The 16,422-nt window shown below is 31.2% G+C and overlaps 1 protein-coding gene across 1 annotated transcript in view; it reads left to right on the top strand.

Moving 5' to 3' along the window:
• LOC127701800 (E3 ubiquitin-protein ligase RNF213-like) overlaps positions 1–15,876 on the top strand; it is a 195,587-nt gene extending 179,711 nt beyond the window's left edge. Inside the window, exons 32-43 of the mRNA XM_052205765.1 lie at positions 2,028–2,120; positions 2,848–2,905; positions 3,335–3,525; positions 3,882–4,023; positions 5,380–5,463; positions 6,388–6,583; positions 10,517–10,736; positions 11,539–11,613; positions 11,925–12,122; positions 12,583–12,672; positions 13,366–13,565; positions 14,334–15,876. Coding sequence (XP_052061725.1) covers positions 2,028–2,120; positions 2,848–2,905; positions 3,335–3,525; positions 3,882–4,023; positions 5,380–5,463; positions 6,388–6,583; positions 10,517–10,736; positions 11,539–11,613; positions 11,925–12,122; positions 12,583–12,672; positions 13,366–13,565; positions 14,334–14,523 — 1,737 coding nt within the window. The 3' untranslated portion in view covers positions 14,524–15,876. The remainder of the gene's footprint in view (positions 1–2,027; positions 2,121–2,847; positions 2,906–3,334; positions 3,526–3,881; positions 4,024–5,379; positions 5,464–6,387; positions 6,584–10,516; positions 10,737–11,538; positions 11,614–11,924; positions 12,123–12,582; positions 12,673–13,365; positions 13,566–14,333) is intronic.
• The last annotated feature ends 546 nt before the right edge of the window (positions 15,877–16,422 follow it).

Below are 16,422 nucleotides of genomic sequence, written 5' to 3'. Positions count from 1 at the left end.
TTTGAACAAACATGTAAATGGAAAAAAAACTCAGTACCTCTTACATGTCCACATAGGACATTGACATTGAATACCAGAATAAATTCAATACATTGAGACTTTAAAATCAGAGAACACATGTCTTATATTCCAAAAACTTTGCAAAAAACAGTTGGATTGACTGAAAAAAATACTCTTGCTCGGTTTGCATGACAAAAATAAAATTGCCTCCCCGACATTCAAACGGTCCATGCCTTAAAACCCTTTTAATAAAATATGAATCTAATACTGAATATTTAATTGACCAAACTGATTGTTGTGAACAATGTAGCATTTTCAAACTAGTTCTGTTAATAGTGTCCTTATCAGTATTAACATTGAAATTACTCTTTAAAGTTTATTAAGCGTTTAATTAGATTATATCAATGTAGTTAAAACACGTTTTGTTCTATCACCTGTCGATACTTTTATGTTTTTTTTTAACTGCGCATAATGTCTTCACACTTAATCCGTGACTCTAGTGATCTATGTTTAATCTTGACACGTTTGATGGATTGACAGACATACAGAAAACCTCTATATTACAATGAGTAGTAAAGGCACATGTAGTCAAATTTTTTCTTTTCTTTTTCAGAATAGGCTTAAAATTTAGGAAGTTAAAAATGAAACTGCCTATGCTGTTTAAACAATTCAGTTCAGACAGTATAGGAGAGTAGATGTGTATAATAGCGCAATAACAATAGATGTACTTCTTTTTATTCTTCATGGTTAAACAATAGCTAAACACGTCCACGAGACAGTATCAGCTACTTTCCTTGTTGATGTTTCAAAGGGGCATTAGCTGTAAAATGCATGTCCAAACGTTTTGACTCCAATTTTTATACCTGATTTGTAACATGCTAAAACGTATGTCCGAACTACAAAACTTCACAAAACAAACAATAAATAATGCTTCAGATTCTTGTGTGATTTTTGGATAAACGCTAATCAGTTATCTATCAAAATACCTTCAAAAACTGCCGATTGTCATATAATCCAGTAAAAACATGTTAAATATAGATAGAAAGGTTTGTTTGATATCTTGTTATATATCAAAAAGATATGCGTATAATCGTTTTACCTGCATAAGAATGGTAATTCAAGTTGAAAACAATGAGTTACCAGATTCGAAGGAAATGCTTATCCCTTTAGTTTGCCACAAATTTTGTAGAATTTGTGCTCCTCAGTAACATTTTGTGGTAATTGGTCAACTGTGGTTTTTTTGTACGTTTGTTTTTGCCATGGTGTTTAAATTCTTATATATATAGCATATAAAATATTTTTCTACCTTGCGATTTTGAAATTTTTATTTATTATACCTTTTCTTTGTGTTAATTATTTTAAATTTTAATTGAATGTTCATGTGCTATTTTTATTTGCCTGTCCCAAGTCAGGGGTCTGTAGTCCAGTTGTTGTCATTGGTTGATGTCTGTCATATTTGTTTTTGTAAATTAATTCGTTTAAAATTAGGCCGTCAGTTTTCTCAATCGAATTGTTTCATGAATTTCATGTTTGAACTTTTTTGAAGCCGATCGTACGGTATTGATATATCTCATTGTTGAAGGCCTTATGGTTGCTAATAATCGTTACTTCGACCTCATTTCAACTTTGGCGGACAGTTGTCTCAAGTCATATTTTTATAAGGACCGATCCCAAAACCTCGCAATCAGTCGTCAAATGTAATAAACTTATCATAGATACCAGGTTTGAAACATTTTATTTGAGCTAAACGCGAGTTTCGTTTATAAAAGACTCAACAGTGACGTGCGAATACAAAAAAAGTTAAAAGATGTAAAGTTTTTTGTTATTTTTAGAACTTGGTTTAAATGGCACAAATTCTTTCTAATTATTGTTCAATTTATTAGTTACTTTTATTGACTTTTGTTAAACATAACTTTGGTATTATCTCTCGTTTATCTGTATCAGGATCTTCAACTCTATGGTATGTTTCATGCACCAGTATGAATAAAAGTGTTGTCGTTTGATTGAATTTTTTTTTAGAATAAACGCTGCCACGAGATATTAGTGGATTATTGAGCAAAGAATCTCGATCTAAATGGGAGGAGCAGTTTGCAAAGAGATACATTGAACCTTTTCTACAGGTATTAAATGTGTGCATTTTGTTCCAAAAAAGCTTTCTGACTTTAAATGTATGAGGTGTATACGATATGAACCTTTTTACTATTTAACCTAACAAAGTAGGATTGCTTTTGGTAAACGTTTTTTTTTTCATTTCATTTTCTCATTAACGCTTGATATTTTTGAGTTTTTAATATTTGTTCGAGAACCAATTATCAGAAATATCTTCTCGGAAAAACACATTTTGTTAAAGTTCATTTTCTTATTATATGATGAATCTCTTGCAGCTTGTTTACTGTACCCCTCTTATTTGTTGTTTCAATGGTTATACAATAAATTCAAAGAACAATATTGCACAAAGTAGCAAATGACAACACATAATATCAGTTTTCACGACTCTATTAGACGCATAAAATATATGACGAGTTTAAACATGTTTACAACCCTGCTCCCAATATAGCAGAATGTTGAAGCAGCATAACTTATGAACAAAAAGGAAGATGTGTCAGAATGATTTTTCTTTGCTATAAAACCAATTCATTATTATATTTTCCAAACATTGTTTTCAATACTGATGATGCACATACAAAATGCAATTTAACCAAATCGTTTTTAATTTATTTTTTCTATCCCGAAAAAGACAAAAGCTGTTATATTTACCCCAAAAATATTTTGCTGTGTTGAATATTATGAACCTCTGCACTAATAAATATTTCGTAATTGCTTTTAATTCATTTATGTTTTTTATAGGATGTAAAACCAAAATTAAGTGCCTGCAACCAAATGTTATTAGATGATCAAAGACTTGGTAAGTTGATTGACCACTTTCTTTTAGCGACTTGATGAGGTAAAATATATCTGCCGGTGTATTTAACCTCCATTTTTTTTAAAATTTCCTGTGCCAAGCCATGAATATAAAGGTAACAGTCGTATACCGGTGTTCAAAAGTCATAAATCGAAATTGGAGTTGTTATCTACGGTCTATTTATGTGAATTACTTTATCTGCAAATTTTAAAATTTTCATCCTGCAATAAAAAAAAATGTGCAAGAATATATGTTTAGTAAATTTCATTCTGGCTTCAATTTTATAGTGAATCGTTAACACATATCTGATGACTTTCACTAGTCTCAGTCTCACATTTGTTCAACCGATTGATTTGTTATCTAGTTTAGAAAGCAAATTTGGATTTTTTTATTTTCACATCCTCTTGTGTTTATTTTGATCTTTATTTTTAGGTACAGATATCCTTATGCAGATACTTTATGAAACAGACAAGTATCCGCATAGAAAGGACATTCAAAATTTGCAGGAAATACCTGCAATGTGGCGTTATAGAGAACTGATAACAATCAAACATCTCATGCAGAATCTAGAAGGAACAGAAAGAACAATGCCAGTACCTGTACTCCGACTCTTTCTGCAGGAGGTATATATTATTCAGATATTGTAAATGATGAGAACAGAAGGAAATACGTTCATCCAAAAATTAAAAAAATATACCCGATTGGAGTTACATTGCCTGTTCGACAATACAATTTATTAGCGTTGTTATAACATTTTGTTTGAATAAAAAAAACAGCATAAGTAGACGTGAAGTCATTGCATGTATTAAAATACAAGTAGAGAGCATTTGTTATTGAGTCACCTCTAGAAATAAAAAAAATGTATTAACATTATTATCACTATTATCCTTAATTATTATACTGGCAACGAGACATTATAACGACCGAAAAATTTCCACATGTCGGTCTTTGAAAGTACATCTTATATAAACCTTTGTAGGATTATCATTTAAGAGCTATAAGATTTATACCAAGTATAATGAGGTTACAGAGAATGCTAATACAGAAATACAACAGAAAACTTGACAGAACTGAGATAGCCGCTTTAACTATCCGCGATGTCAAAAGAGAAATGAAAGAAGGTGAAGTAAATACTATCAAAACATTTGTCTATTATAATATATATTTCTTGATAACAGATTGTCAGATACTAGTGGTACCATTCTCTAGGATATTGTTTAAGTTAAGTTCCGTATAATGTAAAAGTTGAAAAATTGACCTAGCGTAATCGTGCACAGCGTAATGGTTGGGGAGGGCAATTCTTTTTATTTTATTTTGTTAGAGAGGTATCAGAAAAAAACTTATATTACTATTTGTGATTTTCAATGGTATCGAACAAGGGGTAGTCAAATATCAATTGGTCTGTGAATTAAATGTTTGTTTTATTTTCCCATCATTGTTATCCACCGATGCAAGATTTTATTTTTGAGATATGAAAACAAGGCATATAAATAATGTGCTATATTTGATTTTGCCAAATGATTAAGCATATTCCGTCTTGAATGTTCCTTGGAGTTTGGTATTTTTGTGATTTTACCTATTAAAACATTTATGGAATTATACAAAAATGTGTGATAGACGTCAAAACGACTGCAAGCAACTGATGAACAAAATCTTTTTTGTATCATCCGCTTCTTTTTGATTGGTAAATTGGTTTTCAAAACTAAATTTTTCAAATATTCGAAATCAGATATAAAAAAAGAGTCAAAAACTCCCTTATAGTTGACAAATTTAGAGTTTAATCCGATACGCAATAGCGGTTGTAGGAATACTTCGAATTAAAAATCTTATTAATGCGAAATTAACAAACATTTATAAATAGCAAACTCCTTCCAAGAAAAGACACAAATATTTTAAAGTCTAGTTACAGTGAATAGGCCAAGAAATAGATTAGGATTTTTTTCAAACTTTAAATTATTGTTTTTGAATTTCAGTCCCAAATTTAGTTGTAAGCAAAATTTACAAAAATCTGCGACAAATCCCACATTGAATGTTTTTTTTCCTTAAATTTTTGTTAAAAGCAATAAACAAAACTTTTTGAATATGATTTTCAATTTCTTACATATCAGGCGATATTCTAAATTAAACAAATTATTTTTGATTGAATGACTGATAGGTGTTGAACGCCGCTTTGAACACTAGTGAGACTATTTTGTGGTGGTCAGATTTAATGGTGGAGGAAGCCGGAGTGCCCAGAGATAACCACCGAGGCGGCTTCTTAACGATTGATGATAGAACTGCAATAATTCAACCAATTAACTAATGATGGAAGGAGGATTTACAAATTAGAATAAGTTAAACGTTTATTTGCTATCAAAATGGCGGAAAATCTCAAGTATGTTTTTTTTCTAAGTAAATGCACACAGTAACTTGTTTTCATTTTATTGGCATTGGCGAACTCTTAACATATACAAAATAGAACTGTTTTATATGAACAGATGGAAGATGTGAAGATTTTGAGCAACTTTTGAAAGAATTTGAAATGGCGTGGACGTGTGTTAAAGATTTACTGAAGAATTGGGGTAGGTTATATTTAAGTACCAGTGAGTAAGTATCTTAAATGGTTATATGTATATCCTTTTCAAATGATCATTGATAACGGATGAAAAATATTCTACAAATACAAATTATATTATACGTTGTACAGAGTGTCAAACATTTGAATGCCATTCCTATCCTTGTCATTAGATAATTTTCGATAGATATGTCGGGAATACGATTTGATGACATCTCCTGACATGGAATCGTATTGAAAATAAGATTCTTGTTGTCAACTTGAGGATTTCAGCACAGTAAACAGGCTATGTCAGAAATACTAATATAGTTTTACAAACGACTTCTACTCAAAATCGAAAACATAATTCATATTTCTGTTTAACATGCCTTACAATTGTTGAATAAACATTCCTGTAATACATATTAAATGACGTTAGATAATTTCCCGTTTTTTATTTCGCATATATAGATATTCATTAATGACAATGGTTGTGCATAAAACCAATCTCTTTTGCAAGTGATAATTCGGCATCGTCATCGACAAGGACATTACAATTTACCGTTCTGCCATATGCATAAGTCGGCATTTATTTTTATTGGATATATTTAATTAAAGATCATTTTCCTATGATAAGTAGACATATTTCCAATTTAAATTTGATAATATGTATAGATAGGATGACAGCAAGTTTGATTGTATGTCAAAGATTACAGAAGGATTAGATGTGTACTTATCTTTACATAAATATCTTTGTTTAATAAAGTTTACCGTTTGATTTAGTTTTTTATGGGCGTCTCCTTTTTTGAGTTAAGCTTGTTTTCACTTTTTTGATACATCTAGTATATGAAAATAAATTTATGTTAAATATTCATGCCGGTCTTTTTTTTTTTTTTTATATGAATGACATGCACCAATTTTAATTATTCAACTTTTTGTTTCTTTTATGCAGTTTGTCCTGTAGACGGAAAACTAGTGGTTGTCGACGAAACTTATCTTAGATCAGAGATTGCTGATAACGCAACTAAAGTTTCCTATCTCATACCATCATATAGAGATGCTGGCCTTTGTTCTTACATCTTATTATTTTTCCTAATAAAGCATCATAACTTGTTCTTACAAAACATTTCCTCAAGAACCAACATTCCGTAAGTATGAACTAAACAAGTATGTCTATAACCATCTGGTTTTTTTTAATGGTTTTTGAAAATGAAAATTTGGTGCATTTTTGTGTACATTCGCAAGGAACACAACAATAATGAGTAAAGACTTGAATGCTGTAGGAGCTATATGAATAATATGGCCCTAAAAATCTGATTTTTTTTAACTACGGAAATGTATTGAAAATTTGATAAAAACATATGCTAAAATGCCCAATAGTTTTGCAGATAAAAACGATTCTCATAAATTATGTCGACATTAGCGACTTATATGTGACGTCATTATGTAGGTGAATTCGTAAAATATTGATTTTTTGCTGAATTCTGCAAAATATATGACAGTTTACTGCGCCACCCTTCGCCCACAATTTCTTTTGATGAAATATTCTTTTTATACCATACTCTTCATTTTGCAATAAAAACTTCAATGGGTGAGAGGTGGTACTACATATATTCATTAAACAAGGTTGAAAAAGTTGAAAATTTCTATATAAATATGAAGCAGATATACAATAAGTGTTTTACTATACTTTCAAGTATCTTACATTTAGCAATAAATACATATTAGAGAAACATTATTAATGAAAGTTTATTGAAATAAACTTCTACAGGGCCGTCTTTTGCGGTTCCTGGCTCTACTCCTTTGTTACATTGGATAAAAAATGGATGAAAAAATAAAAAAATAAATTAAATCTTATAAAAAAAGGAAGATGTGGTATGAGTTTAAATGAACTGGATATAAGCAATTATAGGCAACCGTACGGGCTCCAACAATGAGAAAACCCACTGCGTATGGTCGGCTATAAAAGGAACCGCTTTAAAAATTATGAAACAAGTCACTGAAGAATGTGGGAAAAGGGGGGGGGGGGGGGGTTAAACATGTTTGTTAGCGCTCAACCCTCCCATTAATACCTGATAGTTGTGTTACAGTACAACATCAGAACAAACTATAAAATTCAGTTGGAAAAGGATTAAGGAAGTTCGCTACTCTGTTTCAAAATTACAAGCTTTTTATGACACTAGTATATGAAAGAGGGACAAAAGATACCAGAGGGACAGTCAAATTCATAGATCGAAAACAAACTGACAACGTCATGGCCAAAAATAAAAAGACAAATAAACAAATAATAGTACAGATGACAAAACATAGAAAACTAAAGACTAAGCAACACGAACCCCACCAAAAACTGGGGGTGATCTCAGGTGCTCCGGAAGGGTAAGCAGATCCTGCTCCACATGTGGCACCCGTCGTGTTGCTTATGTTATTACAAATCCGGCAAATTGTCTAATTCGGTAGGTCACATTCCTGAAAAGGGAAAGGTATTGTAGTTACGACATAAGGAAGATATCCGATATCATCTGTGAAACGGTTATTGCATAACGGTCAACCAACTCGTGATGGCGTCCGTAAAATTTACGAAGGGATGATTTCAACTTCACCATTTGGAACTCTTGGTTTAATAGTTTCCTTGTGAGCAGCAATCCACTATCAAGGAAATCATGTTAGGAAATACAAGCCCGGGAATATCGTATCAATGTGAAGATATATACTCCGTATGTTGGCGCTTCTGGAATGTTGCTACACAGAAATGGAAAGTTCACAGTTCACAATTGGGAAGCTGAAATCATCTCTTTTGTCGTAAAGTTTTGTTTTCAACCGACCCTCATTGTCAATTTCTAGACGTAAGTCAAGATATGAGGCAGACTTAACTGTATATGTAGTATCCTTTATCTCTAGTTCGATGGGATAGTTCAACATAGTCACCAAATTTTGTATTATTTAGTGAGAGAACATATGGTATATATTGATAGGGGATTAATAAAGAAACCAAAAGAGCAAAAATAAAATATAGGTTAATGTGTTTGTTTTCGAGATATTTGCCATTGAAATTTTGGCGGGAAAATGTTCTCTCTTGATTTTTCATAGTTTATCATTGACGAGTTTAAGTTCTAAAAAACTATTAAAAAAAAAACAAAAATTTTATAAGACTTTTACAGATGGCTTATAATTATACAGGTAAAAGATTTATAAAAATAAAAATGGGGGTCAATGGGCAAATTTTTTTCAGGCATTCAAATGGATAAAACCTCAGGATTCCGAAAATCTGACAAAAATTCCAAAACATGACAAGCGAACATCCTTAAATCATCAGATTGATGCAAATAGAAATACATCTAACAAAAACACATAGTGGAGGTGGTTCAACTATATATAATGCGTTCGAAGCATTTTGGGGATTTAGTTGATAAAAGACCAATGCAAACATATAATGTGTTTGACATCTATGAAGGAGTCAAATTAAACAGATTGTTATAAAGCATGAATAGTAATTGTGGTGTGAGCATATTGGAAAGGTCTCACTCCGGCTATTAAATAAAATTTCTACACCATCAAGTTCGCGCAGAGTTGTGGTGATAAATACCCTTGTCAATTTGTTTGCCTTAAATGCCATCACTTATATATATCCTGCAGAGTTGAATATTTTAATGTACTTTTTCCCATATGAGAAAATGTCTCTATCATGAATATGACAGTTGCTAATATGCTTGGTCTATATGCCATTTTGTGCTTCTTTGTTACATATTTGTTTGTTTTTTTAGTGATTATGATTATGCCTCTTTCACCTTTCATGCATTTACGACGTTTCAACCTTATGCTTTTTGTTTTTACGACCGACCCCCTAAGCAGTCGTAGACATACCACGTAATTGTGCTATAAAACCAGATTCAGGAATATGACAGTTGTTACCCATTCGTTTGATGTGTATGAGCTTTCGATTTCGCCATTTGTTTAGGGACTTTCCGTTTTGAATTTTCCTCGGAGTTCGGTTTTTATTGAAGTCATCTAGATTAAAGGCAACAGAAGTACTGATGTTCAAATTAGTAGTAAAAAAGGAACAGACAAAATATGGCCAAAAACATATAAAAAGACTATTAACAGTAACATAACATAACTTTTTGTTGTTAATGTGGTCATCTTAGACAAACAATCTTTCATATAGTCCCATCAAAACTTGATAGCGTCCTTGAATCTTCCATATAAATGTCTTCAGTTTTATAGTTTTGAACCTTTGATGTATTTTTTTACTGGTAAGGAGTTAGTCAAGGAAATCATAGTAGGAAACGTAAGCCGTGGAATATCGTATCATAAGGACAAGTTTACTCCTTTTCACGAATGTGATCTACCGAATTAGACTATTTACCGGATTTGTAATAACATAAGCAACACGACGGGTGCCACATGTGGAGCACGATTTGCTTACCCTTCCGGAGCACCTGAGATCACCCCCAGTTTTTGGTGGGGTTCGTGTTGCTTAGTTTTTAGTTTTCTATGTTGTGTCATCTGTACTATTATTTGTCTGTTTGTCTTTTTATTTTTGGCCATGTCGTTGTCAGTTTGTTTTCGATTTATGAGTTTGACTGTCCCTCTGGTATCTTTAGTCCCTCTTTTACTCCATTCGCATGCGCTGCTGTAAAGGGTGCTTCAAAGAAATAAAAAGTTCACAATTGCTAAATTGGTATCAATTATGGTTTGAAACGCGCGCAAAATTATAATACTTGTATCTGTGATGCTTCTTTTCATTTTCCTAGAAAAGCCCCTTTTCCTCCCAATAAAAGTCGCCAAGCAAAGGAAGTAGTTAATTGGAACTCCGATCGTAGGATGAAAAACACGTCCCTTCAACGTAACAAAGAGTGAACAAGTGTTTGCAGAACGATTTTCTATAACACTCAATTCTTTTTTGACATATTCCGAAATGACAACTGTTTCATATACGCATATATGACAGAAACAATCACAAACATTAAGATCGAATAAAAAAATCTGAATATAAATGTTATATCAATGAATACTCTGCTAAATGAAGTTTTGCCATTTGTGTAATGGTTCTTTTTAAAATATAGCTTGGGTCAATTTTGCAGAATAGACCGTCTTCCCACTGTCAATGTGAAAGACATATCATCAGCACATTTGATCAGTTACCATCCAGACAAAGATCTGTTACCCATGGTGTTTGCTAATTGTAACTATTCATTTGAAGTGGGACAGGGAACCAGAATAGAATACAATTTTACTAACCTGGAGAGGCAGTTGACGGACAGATTCCTTTTCTCAAAGTCAATTGTAACAGGTTTAGAAGAGGTATATGTCATCTTCTTCATTGAGCACTATATTATTTATTTTGTAAGTTTTTATATGACTTTAATGCCATTGATGAAAGATTTTTTTCAAAGCTAGTGGAACAAAAATAAATAATAATATAGGTAGGTGTTACATATGAGAGAAGACGAGTGCGTATACATTATTCATCAAAAACTGATTTTTGTAAACTACAATCAAATGTACCAAGGCCATCAATAAGTTTTGTAGTTGACAATTTAATACAATAACAAAATACCACAAATCACTATCATCTAAAAAAAATCCGTAAATTTTGGATTATCATAGGCCTCATCATTGGTTTCAAAAAGGACTGAACAATATTGATCATGTGAGTTTCTACAGATACATTGTAACTCATTTTGTTTGCTATAAAATAGCACTACAATTATAGACTTATATTAAAATGATATAGAGTTTTGTTTTCATTGTTTAAAAGTCAATATTCATTTGGTAATCAGATACAACAAATTATCAGGAAATCATGTGAAGTTTCTTTTTTTTTATATATATATTTAATGCAAAATCCAGAAACAAACGATACCAGAAGAGAGAAACGGTACCCGAAAGAATTTCTGCGCAAATGCGGAAAACTGAAAAAAAACGTTAGAAAAAAAAATAACGATTTTTAGTTTTATTGATTTTTTTATTTGACTGATTTATTTGACTGTTATTAAAAACTTCGTTCCCTTGTAAACAGGCCTTGACTTATTCTTTTTACTAGCATGGAAATTTCCAAATTCGGATAATATTACTTCACAAATTTATTTAACTTGAACTTTAGATTGAAACCATCACTTACAGATCGGAATCCACAAATGCTGTAGTTTTCTTGGAACTCTGTGAAAAAGTCAAACAGGTGAGAAAACTAATTTAAATTAAACCTATGAATTTCCGATTTAAAAAGGAGACCAACATTTGCGGCCTTAATGTATCCTTAATTTGTTAAAATTAAACTTCCAATTGTTTTCATATTTCAGTCCTAAGCACAAATTCCAAACTCTGATTGGACAAGAAATTGTACTGCATTTTAACCTGGAATAAATATCTACGTTGATGGACCATTGCAAAGTGCATTTTTAAATTTGTACCTTGATCAGCAAGTCATTATGCTGTTTGATCATTTTACATTGACCTACCTTTAATTTTCACTTCAATTTTTCTTTAAAGGAAAGATTAAATCCGGCCGTACGAAGTCAAATCTGTGGAGAGGTACACATGAGAAACTTGCCTGAACTATGTGATAGTCTAGATAATTTAGATATAACCATCAGTTTTCTCAAGTCTGTTGGATCGAACCCGAACATGTCACTTAGTGATTTCATGGAGAACACTTTAAAGATAGACAAGCCTTTAATAAGTACAAAGGTATAGTATTATATTGGAAGGCTACATACCAACATTTGTTCATTAGTTATGATGTTGAGAGGAAAAAAACGCAAATCGTAGAATTTCTAAAGTATTAACAATAAATCGACAAAATGATGTGCAAAGGCCTTGATGGATGACACAACTTAATATTTTTTAAACTTGATTTAATATTTTATCTGAACTAATCTTTAAACAGTAAAAACACAATAACAAGCATATTCGTATTATTTAGCAGTATTATGTCACTATGAAATCCGAATTTCAGGAAATGTGCCTGTGTTCTATGTTGTTTATCTAAATAATGCAAGCCGTATTACTTTCTACAAAGCCAAAATTACTTCTTTTATCTTTCATAAAGGAAGTACGGAATTGTGTAATACAAGGAATTTCTTATCCATTAAAAAAATGTACAACTTAATGTTTTCTCACAATCTGAATGATCATGAAACTATTTCAGGCAAAAACTGCTAGCAAATGTAAACATGCCATGTCCCTGTGGATATCGTTTGCACTGGAAAGAGCTAAACAGCTAGCTAAGTATGACAGAGTAGGTATTTTTTTTTACTAAATGTACTCCTATCCCGTAATGTTGTTATTTTATGGCATTTCTAACCATGCTTTATAAGCGGGAGGTTTGGATAGCCATAAAACCAGGTTCAACCCACCATTTTGCCTTACAATGTCCAGTACCAAGTCAAGAATATAGCAGTTTTTATCAAATAGTCCGTTTCTATATATGTCGGAGTTTGTTTTTTTTTTTTTGAAGTAGTTCAGTGTTTCTGTTGTTCCGTTGTTTTTCTCTTATAGTTGATGTGTTTCACTCTGTTTTAGTTTGTGACCCGGATTTGTTTCAGTTGAATCTATTTGTGACTATTGAGCAGCTGTATATTACTAATTCCTTTATCTTATGTTGTGTTTAATTGAAGATATTATCTTTTCTCGCCTGCATAAGACTTTGTCATTATTGAAATGAAGTATTCTATGGTCACTTCCAGGCTGTTAAGAATATTTTTTACATTTGTTTCAATATACTGGATTTAAGTTAGAAGTTACTTTTAGATTACTTTAGATATTTTTGTACTTTGTTTTACATTTTCACCTCCCTTTGAGAACAGTAAAATCTTCCTAATTCTAGCTATCTCAGCACGATTGGTGAACATGAAATGAATATAAGTGTAAATTGTCATACTTCAAATTTCATGAACAAAAAAAATATGATTTTTTTATCATCTTTTTTTAGAAAGCTTTCGAAGGAGTTTCGGAGTCCTTCAAAATGGATTTAACAATGGAACAAATACACGAAGTTGAAGAAATGTTAGCAAGATCACCAGCAGAACAGATTAATACATTGCTAGAGCTAATATTTGAATGTATCGTATTCAAGATAGATGTACCCCAGAATATCAATGATGAAGATTACATTGATATTTCACAAATAAGGTAAATGTTTTCAGAACTATGTTCCTTTCTTTTCATATGACTATAGAGCAGTACCATACTCAAAGGGCTATAATTTGTTTTATATGTGTGTTTTTAACTAGAAAGTCCAACAAGTGTTATATAGAAATAGATGTTGTATATCTAGTTATTGAAAATAACTTCTTTTTTGGCATATAACATTGTAATTATGAAGGTTTGGCCCATTACATATGCATGGTGCATTTTAAATGACTGTCTTAGTCCATTTATTTATGATTTATAACTGTTGTAAGCATAGGTAACTTCGACTGCAACCCCTTATCATTTCGTTTTCATATCATTTGATAAATGTATGTGTAGTCATAGCAGTTTGTAAACGGAGACTAATCTCTTGTTCTCTTTAACTTCGTACTTTTTTTGTGTGTTTTTATATTTTTTTTATTCGGGCTTTACTGATTAGTCTTTTGTATACGGAACGCATGTTTGATGTACTCAGACAATATGATTGCTGAAAAAATCAAGATACACTAACAAAAGAGATCGCTATAATTAAGTTATCTTAAGCTCTGATTGGAACTTTTTCTCTATTTCACATTGCAGAATAACGGGTACGTAAAATATATTAATATGATTCGCATATCTACAGTGTGAAACGAAATTCCGACATTTACATTGGCTATTTGTTAGGTCAATGAGAACTTTCAAACTTTGTAACGGATAAGCTCTTCTCCATGAGTTGTTGAATTATTTTTACCCTAAAGGTATAGACCAATATTTCTAATTTTTCAGTTTCCGTGATCAGTTATGTGGATATATTGATACATCACCGTTTGAAGAAGACTTACAGATTGATGATTCATTAATGGTAGTAATTGGTCAAATGCCATCAGACATGGATGACCAACTAAGGATTCTTACAGCACAGTCAGTTGATTTTTGGCATGTGGTCAACAGATGTAGACAGAAGAAAATGCGTTAATTCGGTTATTATTCAAGTGTGTATTGGGAAAGTACTGTATAGTGCGCATAAAATTTAACAGAAGTATAACTAGATTCCTTCTTTAATTGTCCAATTATATAGTTGAATGTTTATATCGGACTTTTTGTAAATAATTTAAAAATTTGTTTTTTTTAGTTAATAGTTCATTTCATTAAAACCTTTTTTTAAGAAGAAACAAATATGTTTAGTTTTTAAATATACTTTTGAATAATTCTTTTAAAAATAAATTTACCAAAAACGAGAAGCTATAATTAAGGCAAAGAAGCATGTGCGATGATAAGAACATTTATTTACATGTAATTCACCTTTTGCATAGATCGAGGTTGGTCTGATGCCTGACAACTAATCAATCAAAACAATTAAAACAAATTGTGAAGTTAAAGCAAATATTCAACTACAACGTCTTAAAAGTCATGCATATATTCTTATCTCTGATTATGTTCTCCTCTCGATTTTGTTATTATTCCATATTTCATTCAAATATATTTTTATTTTTAAAACTGGGAAAACGTTAAATGAAAACATCATGCCTATCATATAACACATTGAAATGAAATGTTTGTGAGTATTCTGCTGCTATCCTGATGTGATGCCTTTTTTTAAAAATTGAATTAACACATTTTGAGAAATTTTTTTTTACAATTAAAATCTGTGATTGTGTTTGATTCTTTGATACATATGACGTGGCTCTGTACTCTGTATATCCCATCATTGTGTTATTGTGGTATTGTAAAACATTTTGTACTCCTGTCTTTAATTTTGCTTTTTGTTTGTCTATATGCCTTTTTCTGTTTCTTTGTTACATATGACGTGGCTCTGTACTTATACATCCCGCCATTGTGTTATTGTGCTATGGAACATTTTTGTATTCTTGTCTTTAATTTTTGCTAATGTGCTTTGTCTGTATGCCTTTTTGTGCTTCTTTGTTACATTTTTGTTTTTTTATATAGTGATTGGGATTATAACACAGTGTTGGCTGCTGTACCTCTATTTTTGACATTTTTGCCTATTGTGTCTATTTGTTTTGTTCACACATGGTTGTCAATATAATGGAATTTGATGCGACTGTCATACAAGTGAGAGGTTTAGCTAGCTATAAAACCAGGTTTAATCCACCAGTTTCTATATAAGAAAATGCCTGAACCTAAGTCAGGAATATGACAGTTGTTATCCATTCGTTTGATGTGTTTGAGCTTTTGATTTTGCCAATTTGTTAGGGACTTTCCGTTTTGAATTTTCCTGTGAGTTCAGTATTTTTGTGATTTTACTTTTTTGTTCTTTTTCATTCACTAGGAACATATTTTTGTATATCTGTTTTAAATTAATATATGTTTTGCCTATAAATATTTTATTCAAGTCTTTTTTGTATTGAGATATTTAGTATTTAAACAATTTTCAAACTAATTATACCATCAAAAGATATTTGTTGGTTTTTGTTTCACATTATTTGTTTGATTTATTTACTCGCTGCCTCACTTCATGTGTTTTGGTCTGAAGTATGCGTTCAGTTTCTATTCAGAAAGCGATTTTCTCCATATAAAATAACATAGAATAACAATGTACAAGATATAATGCAAATTGAAAGAATTAATTTTGTTCAAAATATAAAGACAAATATCGAGGAGAAATCTCAATCAACTATCATATGAACACATGGTGATTTGAATTGAAATTCTTGACAATCATAAACATTTATCAAAATGAATAGAGATGAGTATTTTGAAAAAAGGATTTTAACTACGTCAAATGTGCTGTTCCAGTACCACGGAAAGAAGGCGCTGTTCATGGATCTCGGCACTGTAAATTAGATTTTCAATTTGTCTGTACTTGGGGAGAAATATATTTATTTAAAACATATTTATTGATAGTGGATTGGGC

The sequence above is a fragment of the Mytilus californianus genome, unplaced genomic scaffold (genome assembly GCF_021869535.1).
Source record: "Mytilus californianus isolate M0D057914Y unplaced genomic scaffold, xbMytCali1.0.p SCAF_5, whole genome shotgun sequence".
NCBI lineage: Eukaryota > Metazoa > Mollusca > Bivalvia > Mytilida > Mytilidae > Mytilus > Mytilus californianus.
The sequence above is the reverse complement of the archived record's forward strand: the minus strand, read 5'-3'. Positions and strand labels throughout refer to the sequence as shown.